The following is a 16,589-nucleotide window of genomic DNA, read 5'->3' as shown; positions in this document are numbered from 1 at the left end:
TTCATAGAATTTGAATCTTTTAGCAATATTCCGTAATTTCATTGTAGTAAACAAAAGAATATAAACAGACGAGTATCTCAAATTATGAATTCCGTTACTATGTGAACTAAATTTATCTAACATTTCTTGGCAGGTGTACGTAGGGCTCCTGTAGCAATATTGCACGCCAGCCAGTGTGTGTCTGGAGCTGTGGGCAGGTGTGTGTGCTCCTCAAGACTCAATATACAAGCTAGAAGATATTAGACTGATGTAATTAATGCTTAAATGATAAGTCGTTGGTTATTGAAAATCTCATATTTCAAGAGGTGTCCGGCATCAGTGTTAGTGAAAGTTATTTGCTACGTTGAGTGAGGTGAGGAGAATGGCTCTATGTGCCTCAGTGAGGCTTCTACTACTGTGAAGATACTTGTAGTTGTAATCTTATCTCTCACTGTCTCTGTGCAGACATGGCCATGTACCGCACGGGCCGGCGAGTGGTGGAGGTTGGAGGAACAGGAATAGGGAAGCTCCTCCCTCGTCTCTCCGTCAGCTCATCACCCCACCAGCACCCCCCATGCACTCCCTCCCCGGACGTCCTTGGTCGCGAACTACTACTACCACCACCACCACCACCGTCACTATCAACACACTGTTACTACGGCAGCTGCAGTTACTACCCGGCTCCCCTCCTGCGCGCTCCTCGCCAGTCCACCTCTCTCCCGTCTTCTACAATGTCCACCATTGCAACATTAAACTTCGCACAAGAGAAAACGAAGTACACTCCACCTGACACCTTGGGAACGAAAGTAAGGCCCTTGATTTATTTCATTGTTGCCGCGAACGGCGCCTTGTTCATTCTCTCAAGACAGAAAAATCATTCTCTCACTATACATCGTGATTTGGTTCCCTTTTTTTTACATTATTAACATATTTAGGTACATCTACATTCATGCAGATGCTATATGAATGGTTACATAGTGTGTGTCAAGAGCTATTGTTGAAAAAATAGGTGCTGAAAAAAATCGCACAAGTGGTGTTCGTTCCTGTTGGGGTCCATAGGCACCCAAAGCCGCCCAAAGCAGCCAACTAAGTAAGCAAAAAATATATATATATAACATTTTTGCTTACTATAATGTTAGTTCTGCATGTAGAACGTTAAAAAACATAATTTTACACGGAAATGAACTCATTTTATAACGAATTGAGACCAAAATATTGATGTTGGTTGATGGAAATAAAAGCCGTCGATGTGAGCAATTGGACTTTATGGTGGTCAGCCACCACCAATTTTGGTCTTATTTCGTTGTATTTCCGAGTAAAATTGTGTTTTTCACATTCTACATTCAGCACCAACATATTATAGTAGGGAAATTTATTATCTCTCCTTTACCTACGTAATTTGAGGAGGCTTTGGGATTTTCAGTAATATTTTTTTAATAAAATTTACAATTTCTTGATCATAATGAATTTCATTTCAATTCTTGGATTTAATTATTCTAGTCTAAAGGAGAGATAGGCTACGTAGTTTTGCGGACGGATTTTCACTTGCTCTGAATGTAGTTTGATAATAAACTGAACGTTGGCTTCAGTATTCAGTGCAGCAGTAACAAGAGACGTGAGGTTAAGTAATCATGGCTGGGTCGTTGCTCCACATGCGCTAAGTAAGCCATTTAGCGCAGGCGGGAAATTGGTATGTGTAAAATGTGCTATAATTTATGGCTCCCAGCTGAGTAGTATCCGTATAATTGATGGTAACTTACAAACGCTCATTCACCCTTCATGAATCCTAAAAAAAAATGCCTTAATTTAGTTTCTTATTTCTTATCCATGATCTCGTACGTAACATTAACCGCATTACTGTCATGAGATCACTGCAATTAACTTGATAATAAAAAAAATAGGCAAATTAAAACTTTTTCACAATACTGAGATTTGCTTAGTCTATATAATATGGGGGTCCTATTTTGGAACCCATTATGTCACTGTGACCTTTCCTCCAACGCCCATAGGATGGATATGGTTTCTTAGTTTATAATCGGCCCCCATACCCATCTTGTGGTAAAGCCCATACCCATCTTGTGGGCGGTGGTGAAGCCCATACCCATCTTGTGGGCGGTGGTGAAGCTCATACCCATCTTGTGGGCAGTGGTGAAGCCCATACCCATCTTGTGGGCAGTGGTGAAGCCCATACCCATCTTGTGGGCGGTGGTGAGGCCCATACCCATCTTGTGGACGGTGGTGAGGCCCATACCCATCTTGTGGGCGGTGGTGAGGCCCATACCCATCTTGTGGGCGGTGGTGAGGCCCATACCCATTTTGTGGTCGGTGGTGAAGCCCATACCCATCTTGTGGGTGGTGGTGAAGCTCGTACCCATCTTGTGGGCGGTGGTGAAGCCCATACCCATCTTGTGGGCGGTGGTGAAGCTCATACCCATCTTGTGGACGGTGGTGAAGCCCATACCCATCTTGTGGACGGTGGTGAAGCCCATACCCATCTTGTGGGCGGTGGTAAAGCCCATACCCATCTTGTGGGCGGTGGTGAAGCCCATACCCATCTTGTGGGCGGTGGTGAAGCTCATACCCATCTTGTGGACGGTGGTGAGGCCCATACCCATCTTGTGGACGGTGGTGAAGCCCATACCCATCTTGTGGACGGTGGTGAGGCCCATACCCATCTTGTGGGCGGTGGTGAAGCCCATACCCATCTTGTTGACGGTGGTGAAGCTCGTACCCATCTTGTGGGCGGTGGTGAAGCCCATACCCATCTTGTGGACGGGGTATAAATGTTATTCACATAACCAGTTCGGGAGCTGAACTTCAGTGTTCTATATATAAGCTAAACACTTTTTGTCTTATTAACTAGTTGCGCTTAGTTGCGATACTAAGTGAGTAGTTTTAATTCGTCTCAAATTTATAAACAGGTTTTAAGGATAATTACATAGCAACAGTACTAATGTTACGCTACATGGCCATGAGGTAAACAAATACGAAACGTGTAGAGTGATAATGAACAAATGAAATTAAAACAGATGCAGGAGACGGCAGCCTAGTGTACCCAACCTTCCCTCCCCCCCTCTCTGCCACTATCCCCCCATTACCCGCCCCCACCACTCTCCCCCATCACCCTCACATTCCCCCCACCACCACTAACTACAACCATAGGTTAGTCAGGTTCAAGTATGTTTATTGAGATAAGCAATAAAACATCTCAAAGGGATAGAGTAGCTTAGGCTATTTCTACCCCCCTTAGTCAGGTCTTAAATGTTCTTTGCATTGCTTGGTTAGGTTACCCTCGCTGTGTTCTTCTTGTGTAGAACTTGTGACTTGCTTAAATTGAGTTGGCGTGTTTTGCACCATGTGACTCGACTTCGCCGCCACTGCATAAACAAAAATTAGGATTCGGTTCCTAAAGACATTATAGCCAGTTAGTGTATTGTATGAGTTCCACTGCCCTCAGGATGGGCATTAGGGAGCAGCATGAGCTGGGTATAGAGTGCAAGATGGGTATGTTGTGAATTATGGACAGGCTATGTGGTGCGGGATGGATAGATCTGTGGCATAAAGAAATAACAAATCTATCAGTAAATATTCCAGTGCTTTCGAGTGTAAACCGTTCACTAAGAAGTTTGCACTGGAGACAATCATAGGAATATTTCTTTAAGATATTTAACGTTGGACTGTCTTATAACCATACGCTTGCCTCGTGTGTAATCGAACATCATTAAACCCATTTTTTTTAGAACGGTTTAACAAAAAATGTTGTTCCTTTTTTGTCGTATAATTATACAAACTAATGTTCAGGGTTTGGGACACATTTTTGGTCACTAGGTCTTAAAGAAAAGATATAGTGAAGTCTGGTATCCTAAACTGTCCACGCCCCCCCCCCCCTTAAGGCTGGCTTCTCAGATGTATTTGTCTGCAATCTAATCTCCACCACCCCCACCCAACCACACCCATTCGTACCCCGCCCTTCCCTATCTCACTGACCTACAAGCCGCATCCCACCCGTTCGTACCCAATCCTGCCTCCTTAATTCCCCATCCCTCGCCGCCCTACATATCCCATCCCACCCTGCCCAACATATCCCATCCCACCCCGCCCTACATCACATCCCACACGGTCCTAAATGTCCCACCCCCGCCCTACTCTCCATACCCACATCCTACCCAACTATTCCTACCCTGTCCCACCCGTTCCTACATTCCTCATTCCACCATCCCATCCTGCCTTACATATGCCACCCCGCCCATACACCCAGTAACACCCTACCTAGTGGGTAGTAACCACATCCCTCCTCACCCCATTAATAGCATAATTACATCACTTATACCACCAACATTGTCAAAACCACTTCCTTTAACACCATTATTATCACCATTTCTTTCTCCGCGACCATTTTACCACATTGAACCACATTCGCTTCCATTAAGGTTGCCAACACACCAAATGGAATTAACTGAAAGAAGAAGTTGGGGAAGCCACCTTCAAAATATATTTATATAAATGTTTTAAATGTTCTTTAATGGTTACATTGATGAGTTATGTATTTAATTTTAATAGGTCAACCAATGTAACAATACACTGGCTTTATCACGGCAAGTGACCCCAACCACCTTATGAAACTCTCCATACAATCACCATACAAAGAGTCTCAAAGATCTGGCGTCATGCCTTTGACAGACATTATTTTTTTATAGATTGGTGAGGTACCCAGCAGTGCCCGGGTCTCTCTCTCTCTTTTTCCCTCCTTCCCTCCCCATTCTCTCTCCCTTTCCGTTATTCCTCCCATTCTCTCCCAGACTTCAGAGGAGTCGTTGGCTGTCACAAAAGGAGTCAATCCTACTTACAGAGGGGCAATAGGATCGACCCCCAACCACCCTTTGACACTCCCCATGCAGTCACAATTCTCAATGGAAAGTTTCATGAGGCAAACTTATTATTATTATTATTAACATCTTTATTGACAAAATCAATTACAATTTTGCCTAATCTGAGGATTTCGATTAAGTCTTATTAAAGTGAGGATAATGCTGGTATTCACTGTCACGCAGGACAGAGGGTCATACACAAGATAATGAGTCTAAACTGTAGGCTGAAGCACATGTACATCATGGTTACAATCAATGTTTTAATGTATGGATATGCGAAAACAACTTTCTATTGTGCACTGCCACACAAGGGCAGGGATGGGTTCATAAGTGATGCAGCTACAACTTTCTGTTGTTGTTGTTGTTATAGATTCAGCTACTCGGAACAAGTTCCAAGTAGCACGGGCTATGGTGAGCCCGTAACTTACCTGGCACAAGAGCGGGGCAAATAGCACGGGCTATGGTGAGCCCGTAGTGGACCTACCTGGCACAGGAGCGGTGCCGTCTCTGTACAACCTTCTGGCCTCCATCTAATATATACTGGGGGGGAGGGGAGTCCAGCGGCACCCATGTCTCCTCACCCCCCCCCCCTTCCTCTATACACAAATTATACAAATACAAATTTTTATTCCGGAAACGTACATATAAGGTAAGATACAAAAGTTGATGGATTTATAGATAGAGCTAGTACATACAATGCCTAAAGCCACTATTACGCAAAGCGTTTCGGGCAGGAAAAATACTAAGACTAAAACTTAATACTAATTGAGATTAAAGTATAAATTGTGTTGAGAAAATATAAAATTAAAAAAGGGGGGAACATGGCAGAAAAATAGCAAATATACAATTTGGTCGACAAACAGCATTGTTTAAAAGATTAGACATGGGTTGACATTTAGGGGAAGTTAATTAGGTAGTGCTTAGTTTTTATCTTAAATTGGTTGGGAGAGGTAAAGTCTTTAACATAACTTCAGACATCCCTCCTTCCCTCTCTCGCTGCAAAGTTGGGCGAGGCTAGAAGACTAACTGCTTTATGAGGTCAACAAAACAAACATAATTGCTGCCTTCAAAGTAGGCAAAAAAGAATCCAGCAGGACTAAACCAAAGAAAAATTCGCCTGAAACAAGCTACCCAGTCCCTAAAATCTGATCTTGTCCAGGCAACAGTACCCTCTAAAATCTAGCCCTAACCGTCTGCCCTCCAACAAGACAGACAAACTCTAATAGTAAAGAGATATGCTTGTAAAATGTTCTTGAATGGCGTTATATATCTTTATCAGATATATTATCTATCCTCAAGAGCAGCTTGTCACTCGTCATCACCCTTCATTGTATGATTTGCTCAGTTACTCTTTTTGTCAATCAGGGTGAAGCACTCTTATCACCACCACCGTAATAGTTTCATTTTAATAATAATAACTTTGAGATTGAGTTAATAATTCAGTACATTTTTTACTTTGAAAGGAATTTACAAACAGCCTAATGACGGTGCCAAATCAAGACCGTAACATTAACCAAAGAATCATAATGTTAATATTTGACTCCAATTTCTAAATATAACAGTGGAAAGAAGAATCAATCCTATCATAATAAATTACTGTAGCATATATTTGCATTACATAGGGAGTTGGTTTCTTTGTTATGAACCTCGTGTATATATTAGGCCTTGGAAAAGGATTACAGAAGCATATGCAGTCAAATTATATAAATATAATTGGAAATACTTCTTACATTTTATACTTGAAAATACTTCTGTGCTCTTACGCTCCTCTATACCTATGTATACACCTGTATACCCTCTTGTTTTCATCTTTCTGCATAATCTGATTTACAACATGCTGCGTAATCCCCACCTGCCTTCAAGCCATCCACCAATCTATCCATCTACCTACCCCACCCACCTATCCACCGCCGCCAGTCAGTCACCCACTTATCCATTCATCCACCCACCTGCTAACCCTGCTCGCTCGCCAGTCAGCCACCTACCCACCCCGCTGCCCACCTACTTACCCACCCATTAGTCAGCCAGTCCACCTGCCCACCCCTACTCCTGCCTGCCTGCCTGCCAGCCAGTCAGTTACCCATTCATCCAGCCCACCCACCATCCATCCGTCCAGTTGCTCTCGGATTGCTCTCTCGGATATGACTAAACAGTTTCTGACATTTAAAAAAAAACGGATTTAGCGGATGTGGGAACCGACCTGTGAGATTTATATTTATTTAATTTATATGAATTTATATTTACGTTAATTTATATACTTCGATAGCAATTTGTATAATGATAAGTGGACTGTATTTCTGCAATAATCTCATAATCTCACAAATCGATCCTCTACACATTAGGGGGGTTATATTTATATATATGCAGCCAATCACATTGAAGAGGTTCCTTATCTTATAGTACAGCAGGTTAGTCCACCAGGTATAACTAGGGTGTAGACACCAAATTATCCTCTTTGAGGTAGCTTCCATATCACCCAGTAACTGGTGCACAAATCTTGCTTCCTCGTCTTGACCTGTCAAAAGTGCGCTAGCTGTGAAGCCAGAATCCTATATATGACAAGTATTTCAGAGAAAACTGTACATGGAACATGAAGACCTGGCTTAATTACCTTTAGTTTGAGGCTTCCACGTGATCTAACCGGGTCACCCTATATCCTGACATTAATGGCCATAAATGAATGATAAACGGGTTTCGGAAAGAACACTTAACTTGAATTTGTTGACAGCGTGTTGAAAATGGTACACCTTTGGCTTCCATAACACTACGTCCAAGTAAAATTAACAGGAGCCGTATTTGCTCCCGTGTGCCTCTGGTCTCGTATAAACAATAATGGCTGCCCTCCTTCCTCCTCACTCTGACGCCTGGCTTACATTGTCCACATTTCAGAAAGTGATAGAAGGGTCACATTTACTCTACTTTAATATTGATAATTAAGTTAATTTATATAAGATGTTTTTATGATGGTAAAGTCCAAAGACTAATGTATTTAAGAATAATTCCCACCATAATAGGTGGTGATTTATAATAGTATGTGGTGATGATATCCCGTTTTCCTTAGACGGTAATTCCACTACAAGTTACGTTTTCTATGGGTAACTTGTTTATACAACACAGCTCTTATCTGTCTGTATGATATTATTATTAAATGGTGTCGGATTTTCCGACATAATTCCCCAGGGGGCTGCTCACGGGTCGAAGTCCTCTTTAGAACAGACGAACACCGATACTCCTCCTTCGAATTATTTGATTAATTTGATGTTAGTAGTTAGTAATCACACATTTGTGCGTCTGTTCGTACAGGACGGATGTCCCGTACTAGAGTTGCAGGGGTTAGAAGTCTAATGCAATGTCATTTCCCTGTCAACTCTTGAAAGGCTAATATTCAAGCCTAATTACTTATTATTTAACCCAGAAGACTGGATGTGATCAAGTACTACAGTCAAGTATGATTCAGGGACTGCAGTGAGATCAGTGACATTAGATATAACTTGAAGTTTCTTCAGGTAACTGGTCACTGATATATAAACACTGAGGCCCATGGAATACATCTTGATTAAATAATAAATGTATCAAATCAGTCATCAGATTTATTGGGGTTTTTAATTTAGTTAATTGATTCAGAAGATTGAATAGCTCATCATTAAAGTAAAGTATGGTTCTGAGACTGCAGTGGGTTCAGTGACATTGGTCGCAGTGACTTGTAGCTGTTTTAGGCTACTGTTCACTGATTTGCCACTGAGGCCTCATGAACTCATCTCCAGCTTCAAATGATGATACTAACATCAACCTCTGTTACTATAGTCAGCTGTAATCTCCTTAGTATAATGCTACTGGAGAAATATAATCAGCTGACAAATTTAGATTTCTACTGGTATTGTTTATCTGCAGGCATAGGTCTCCTCAGGCTTGATACTGGACCTGAGAGTAATTTACCTCCTGCAGACTTTAACATGGTTATGCCCTGATATTTAGTAGGGCTACCGATGAATCGATGGTAGTAGTCTGTCCCCACAAGGACAGCCATTTGGCTTTGATTTGCTCAAATTTACCTGCAGCTGCTTGATAATAGCTTTCCAGGTCAGCATAATCAACTGTTGATTGTTGTGACAAATCTTCACATTTCTTGATCTGTCTTGTTAAGTGGCCTTTAAGACCTGCAAGGGTTCTTTTCATTCTCCCTGCATTATCCATACTGGCTAGTTGGTGAAGCCTTGTGGGGCTTGTACTTGGGCTGCTCATAATACTGAACAAACTCTAATGATAGCCTAGGGTAAATTCTGCACTCACTAGGCAATAATCCTACCTCTACTAGAGGTTAGCACTTAAAATTAATACACATTATATATATACAATCATACACACTAATGATTTGAGTGATAAACCAGTGTCACTGGAAGTACCTTTAGGTTAGCTCTTCTATATCACCCTAGGATGGTAGAGACACTAATTAATCACTCAAAGGTGTAATGATCATAAGTAAATTATTATATATACAACTCAACTCGAGTTGATAAAAATTACACCCAAAATAGGGTCTGGACCATTCATTAATGGTGTTAGGTTATTCAATATAGTACAACTGACTATGGTAATAATGGGACTAGGATGAACGATAATAGTTCAACTAGTCAATGGTTAATATCCTACCCTGTTGTGGGTTGGCAATTAGTAAATATTATACTGTGATCACTAGTGCAATGTATTAAATAATTCTCTATTTTGGAGAAATAATATACACAATTATTGATAATAGCCTCTTAATTAGCTCTATGAAACTTCTAATATTATCTAGAAGTATTAAATATTATTAGTGACCTCGCGAAATAAACTCCACAAAATTCGTAGATAATCTCTCGCGAAATGTAACACCACGAAATTCGTGAACAATCTCACGAAGACCCCAGCCACTAATTTGGCTGGCTTCTATATTAGCGCTGTCATTTCACAGAATAACACGCCACCAAATGTCTGTGGGTGTCCCTGAAACCGCTGATGAGGCAGATCTCGGCTGAGGGAGGCTCCTGAGCTCCCTCGAGGCTACGCTGCCGTCTTGACTGCTGGCTTTGTTTAAATAACACTGCACTAGTATATTTAATGAATCCACTGGTTAACTGGTTCATCCGGTACTAAGATGACCAAATGTGGGTTCAAAGGATCAAATAATCCGTCATCCGGTTCGAAGATGACCAAATAATGTGGGAACCGACCTGTGAGATTTATATTTATTTAATTTATATGAATTTATATTTACGTTAATTTATATACTTCGATAGCAATTTGTATAATGATAAGTGGACTGTATTTCTGCAATAATCTCATAATCTCACAAATCGATCCTCTACACATTAGGGGGGTTATATTTATATATATGCAGCCAATCACATTGAAGAGGTTCCTTATCTTATAGTACAGCAGGTTAGTCCACCAGGTATAACTAGGGTGTAGACACCAAATTATCCTCTTTGAGGTAGCTTCCATATCACCCAGTAACTGGTGCACAAATCTTGCTTCCTCGTCTTGACCTGTCAAAAGTGCGCTAGCTGTGAAGCCAGAATCCTATATATGACAAGTATTTCAGAGAAAACTGTACATGGAACATGAAGACCTGGCTTAATTACCTTTAGTTTGAGGCTTCCACGTGATCTAACCGGGTCACCCTATATCCTGACATTAATGGTCATAAATGAATGATAAACGGGTTTCGGAAAGAACACTTAACTTGAATTTGTTGACAGCGTGTTGAAAATGGTACACCTTTGGCTTCCATAACACTACGTCCAAGTAAAATTAACAGGAGCCGTATTTGCTCCCGTGTGCCTCTGGTCTCGTATAAACAATAATGGCTGCCCTCCTTCCTCCTCACTCTGACGCCTGGCTTACATTGTCCACATTTCAGAAAGTGATAGAAGGGTCACATTTACTCTACTTTAATATTGATAATTAAGTTAATTTATATAAGATGTTTTTATGATGGTAAAGTCCAAAGACTAATGTATTTAAGAATAATTCCCACCATAATAGGTGGTGATTTATAATAGTATGTGGTGATGATATCCCGTTTTCCTTAGACGGTAATTCCACTACAAGTTACGTTTTCTATGGGTAACTTGTTTATACAACACAGCTCTTATCTGTCTGTATGATATTATTATTAAATGGTGTCGGATTTTCCGACAGCGGAGCAACGGACTTAACGACTTGGGTACCACCCCCCATATCAGTCGTTAAATCGCGTTATATATATATATATATATATATATATATATATATATATATATATATATATATATATATATTTATATATGTCGTACCTAGTAGCCAGAACGCACTTCTCAGCCTACTATGCAAGGCCCGATTTGCCTAATAAGCCAAGTTTTCAAGAATTAATTGTTTTTCGACTACCTAACCTACCTAACCTAACCTAACCTAACTTTTTCGGCTACCTAACCTAACCTAACCTATAAAGATAGGTTAGGTTCGGTCATATATCTACGTTAATTTTAACTCCAATAAAAAAAATTACCTCTTACATAATGAAATGGGTAGCTTTATCATTTCATGAGAAAAAATTTAGAGAAAATATATTAATTCAGGAAAACTTGGCTTATTAGGCAAATTGGGCCTTGTATAGTAGGCCAAGAACTGCGTTCTGGCTACTAGGTACGACATATATATATATATATATATATATATATATATATATATATATATATATATATATATATATATATGATATATATATATATATATATATATATATATATATATATATATATATATATATATATATATATATATATCACTAAGAACTCTTTGACCCGACCAGGATTCGAACCCATGCCGTCCAGGATCACCCCTAAACGTACACAGTACCGTGACCACCGCACCAATGATCGTCTATAAGGATTGGTCAGTCTTGGCGCTTATTAACTAAGCTCCCTGACTGACCAATCCCCGACGACACTCATGGATCCATTTGGGTACAGTTTTTCATCAAATTCTGGCGCATGCACGGGCCGCACTGAGTCTAACATGTGTGAGAAAGCTGCATGAACGCGCAAGCCATATCCTTATAGACGATCCTTAGACGATCCTATAGACAATCCTTATAGACGATCATTGGTGCGGTGGTCACGGTACTGTGTACGTTTAGGGGTGACCCTGGACGGCATGGGTTCGAATCCTGGCCGGGTCAAAGAGTTCTTAGTGATATATGGCTTGCGCGTTCATGCAGCTTTCTCACATATATATATATATATATATATATATATATATATATATATATATATATATATATATATATATATATATATATATATATATATATATATATAAAAGTCGAGTCTTGGCATAAATTTAACAATTACATAATCCATAAATTCTAGCATTATATATAAGAATTAGTAATGGGGATTTATTATTGTGAAGCAATAAACAGTTTTAAAGATGTTATTTATATTTGTTTGTCGTTACGATTGATTCTTGCCAGACTACAAGAGATTTCGCTGTTAAAAGAATGAAACATCATGTCCGGCGGATTCTCCATTTATGCTCCGAGCGTCGTACATAACCCTGCTAAGTCATCAATTTATTTAACTTGGTACCATCAGAATTGCCAGCACATGCACCTATAGTTTTGGAAGGTACTCAATGGTAAGTCATTACCTACAGTAGGCAGACAATGCATATTATATTACGTTATACAAGCCTCATCTTTCGAATTTTGTAAAAAAAAATTTGTCTCAACTCGAATTACAGGTATACTTTTTATACGGCTGTACACCTGTTTACTCCAGTTATAGCGGTAATGATTCGTATAAATCACTTATGAATAAAGCTTCGAAATATTAAATCTTGCACACAAGTGCTAACAGTATTTGCTGAAAGCATCTGGTCTCTCTTGTTTTTCATCCTTGGTTGTGTGACCTTAAGACCACACTCAGCCCACTAGTGGTTTAGTTTAGTTATTGTGCACTTTACCCTTCCTGTGGGTGGTAGTGCACCCCATACTCATCCTGTGGGTGGTAGTGCACCCCATACTCATTCTGTGGGTGGTAGTGCACCCCATACTCATTCTGTGGGTGGTAGTGCACCCCATACTCATTCTGTGGGTGATAGTGCACCCCATACTCATTCTGTGGGTGATAGGGCACCCTTACTCATTCTGTGGGTGATAGTGCACCCCATACTCATCCTGTGGGTGATAGTGCACCCCATACTCATCCTGTGGGTGATAGGGCACCCTATACTCATCCTGTGGGTGATAGTGCACCCCATACTCATCCTGTGGATGGTAGGGCACCCTATACTCATCCTGCGGGTGGTAGGGCACCCTATACTCATCCTGTGGATGGTAGTGCACCCCATACTCATCCTGTGGGTGATAGGGCACCCCATACTCATTCTGTGGGTGGTAGTGCACCCCATACTCATTCTGTGGGTGATAGTGCACCCCATACTCATTCTGTGGGTGATAGTGCACCCCATACTCATCCTGTGGATGGTAGGGCACCCTATACTCATCCTGTGGGTGATAGTGCACCCCATACTCATCCTGTGGGTGATAGGGCACCCCATACTCATCCTGTGGAAGGTAGGGCACCCTATACTCATCCTGTGGGTGGTAGGACACCCTATACTCATCCTGTGGATGGTAGTGCACCCCATAGTCATCCTGTGGATGGTAGTGCACCCCATACTCATCCTGCGGGTGGTAGTGCACCCCATACTCATCCTGTGGGTGGTAGTGCACCCCATACTCATCCTGCGGGTGGTAGGGCACCCTATACTCATCCTGTGGGTGATAGTGCACCCCATACTCATCCTGTGGGTGATAGGGCACCACGTACCCATCCTGTGGGTGGTAGAGCACCCCATATCCATCCTGTGGGTGGTAGTGCACCCCATACTCATCCTGTGGGTGATAGGGCACCCCCATACCCATCCTGTGGGTGGTAGTGTACCCCATACCCATCCTGTGGGTGGTAGTGCAACCCCCCATACCCATCCTGTGGATGGTAATAGACCCCATACCCATCCTATGGGGCACCCCCATACCCATCCTGTGGGTGGTAGTGCAACCCCCCATACCCATCCTGTGGATGGTAATAGACCCCATACCCATCCTATGGGGCACCCCCATACCCATCCTGTGGGTGGTAGTAGAAGAGGTTACAGAGGCACATAATGTGTTTATGAAGTGAACCCCCAAAAATCATTTAGTAAAGTAAGATACAGTCTTGATAATCTAGTGACACAGTTTAACGAATTATTATATCAACAATGAGTTCGAGAACGACCACAAGTATACAGTCTCTCAGCTGAGCAACTTACATAGGCTGTGAGCTAGCTCCGTAATTTAATTTGTTTATCCTGCTCACCCTCCAGGATAAATATCCAGAATATTCCACCCTCCAGGATAAATATCCAGGATATTCCACCCTCCAGGATAAATATCCAGAATATTCCACCCTCCAGGATAAATATCCAGAATATTCCACCCTCCAGGATAAATATCCAGAATATTCCACCCTCCAGGATAAATATCCAGAATATTCCATCCTCCAGGATAAATATCCAGAATATTCCACCCTCCAGGATAAATATCCAGAATATTCCACCCTCCAGGATAAATATCCAGGATATTCCACCCTCCAGGATAAATATCCAGAATATTCCACCCTCCAGGATAAATATCCAGGATATTCCACCCTCCAGGATAAATATCCAGGATATTCCACCCTCCAGGATAAATATCTAGAATATTCCACCCTCCAGGATAAATATCCAGAATATTCCACCCTCCAGGATAAATATCCAGGATATTCCACCCTCCAGGATAAATATCCAGAATATTCCACCCTCCAGGATAAATATCCAGGATATTCCACCCTCCAGGATAAATATCCAGGATATTCCACCCTCCAGGATAAATATCCAGGATATTCCACCCTCCAGGATAAATATCCAGGATATTCCACCCTCCAGGATAAATATCCAGGATATTCCACCCCCCATCTAGTGGACAAGGGTGGAAAGGTTACAGTCACCCACATTTATTACTTACATATAGCAAATTGGGGATATTTGGCTAAAATTTCTGATAGTAGACCATTTTGAATGAAATATTTACAAATTTCTTCAACGTTTATTATAAAGCTGTCTCTAGATTCACACCCCCTCACATATAATGACGGAGGGTGTGCGAATAATTTTGCTGACAATTTTACATTTGGTCATATCAACGTCAGAACATAATCCAAACCTTCCAGAGATACTTACAGCCGAGCAGAGCAGTGGTAACATCTAGGAGTCTGCTGATATAATTGGATGACCCGTAGATGTGTGGCTCTTGTATGATAGATGGAATTGCTACTGTAGATTTCACTTTGTCTCAAATTTACAAGGTTTAGCTGAAGTTCGTGGTGAATTATTGTTCTCAGGCTGCTTATAGGTAATTCAAGGTTATAATAATTCATTATTATAGTCAACTCCATAGTCTCTGCGGCGTAGTTGTTAAGACACTCGCCTGGCGTTTCGCAAGCGCTTTGTCCTGGGTTCGTATCCTGGCCGGGGAGGATTTACTGGGCGCAAATCCTTAACTGTAGCCTCTGTTTAACTCAACAGTAAAGTGGGTACTTTTACCCATTTGTACATGGGTTGTTAAAACGATTCTTCGCGGGGGTCGTATCCCAGGGAACTTAGGATTAAGGACTTGCCTGAAGCGCTACGCGTGCTAGTAGTAAGAATTCTTGTATATATATTCTTAAAAAAAAAACTTTATTTGAAGACAGGTTCTTGGGCTAGAGTTCAGTCATGCATTCGGAAGCCAACATGAGATGGAATCCACATGAAATGGAGTCTGTTAGCATCAGTAATATTTTTATTTTATTTGTATCTAGCCTAGGACAAGAGTATGTTACAACTGTCTTAGAGAGATATTGCAATTCAGGATGATTAGGAATCACATTGATTAATGTCAAGTTTGGAGACTTGTAATCATTTGAGTGCAAGAAGTATGGTAAATAGTTCGGTCTGAAAGGTAGAGGTCCAGTTGTTTATACGGAGCCATCACCCATTATCATGACAACTGCACATCCAGCTGCACTCATGGGGCGGTGTAGGGAGCAATCTGTGTATATGGGTTGAGAGAGAGAGAAAACAGTGTGGAGAAAGTATCAATATGGCTTAAGAGCCTCAAGACGATGCTTGGGCTGATCTTTAATGTGCTTCCTGGGTTAAAACGGAGGATACAAATGTGAAAGAAAGTAATCTCCCACGATGCAGGAAAGTGCCATTGGTGTCTCTTGCTACAAACTGTAAATCTGATGCAGTCTGAGTTCAGTTGCTGTTTAGTAATTCATTTTGAACAATGTTAACCTTTAGTAGCGGTCTGAAGTGCTTTTGCGCAAGTGTAAAGATGATCTAGCCTAACCATTTTTATACCCCCCATAAGAGCATTAATTTTAGTAACACGATCAATGATGCTCGGAATATTAAGTTCCCTTCTCATATTATGTATCTTTGTGGCACGGGGACACCAAGGATAATCCTCCAGACTTCGTTATGCAGGTTTTTCAATCCCTCAAAGCTTTCTTTCAAGCACTAAAACAAGCAAAGGTGCACCGAATCAACCAAGGATCATACTGTATACAAGATGTACTTTTAATAATTTTGACATTGGCACCATAGCCTGAGTAATACATGTTACGAGTGATACATGGTCCTGAATGTTACCAC

At 41.2% G+C, this 16,589-nt stretch overlaps 1 protein-coding gene across 3 annotated transcripts in view; it reads left to right on the top strand.

Moving 5' to 3' along the window:
- Positions 1 to 170: 170 nt before the first annotated feature.
- Positions 171 to 16,589, top strand: part of LOC123774772 (uncharacterized oxidoreductase YjmC) — a 56,810-nt gene continuing 40,391 nt past the window's right edge. Inside the window, exons 1-2 of one of the 3 annotated variants that reach the window (XM_045769379.2) lie at positions 171 to 352; positions 445 to 785. In XM_045769379.2, coding sequence (XP_045625335.1) covers positions 447 to 785 — 339 coding nt within the window. In that variant the 5' untranslated portion in view covers positions 171 to 352; positions 445 to 446. Of the gene's footprint in view, positions 786 to 16,589 lie in introns of all 3 variants that reach the window. The other 2 variants (XM_045769389.2, XM_045769370.2) reach the window with 2 other exon arrangements.

This window comes from Procambarus clarkii, chromosome 10 (genome assembly GCF_040958095.1).
Source record: "Procambarus clarkii isolate CNS0578487 chromosome 10, FALCON_Pclarkii_2.0, whole genome shotgun sequence".
Classification (NCBI taxonomy): domain Eukaryota; kingdom Metazoa; phylum Arthropoda; class Malacostraca; order Decapoda; family Cambaridae; genus Procambarus; species Procambarus clarkii.
This window is presented reverse-complemented; position numbering and strand designations above follow the sequence as displayed.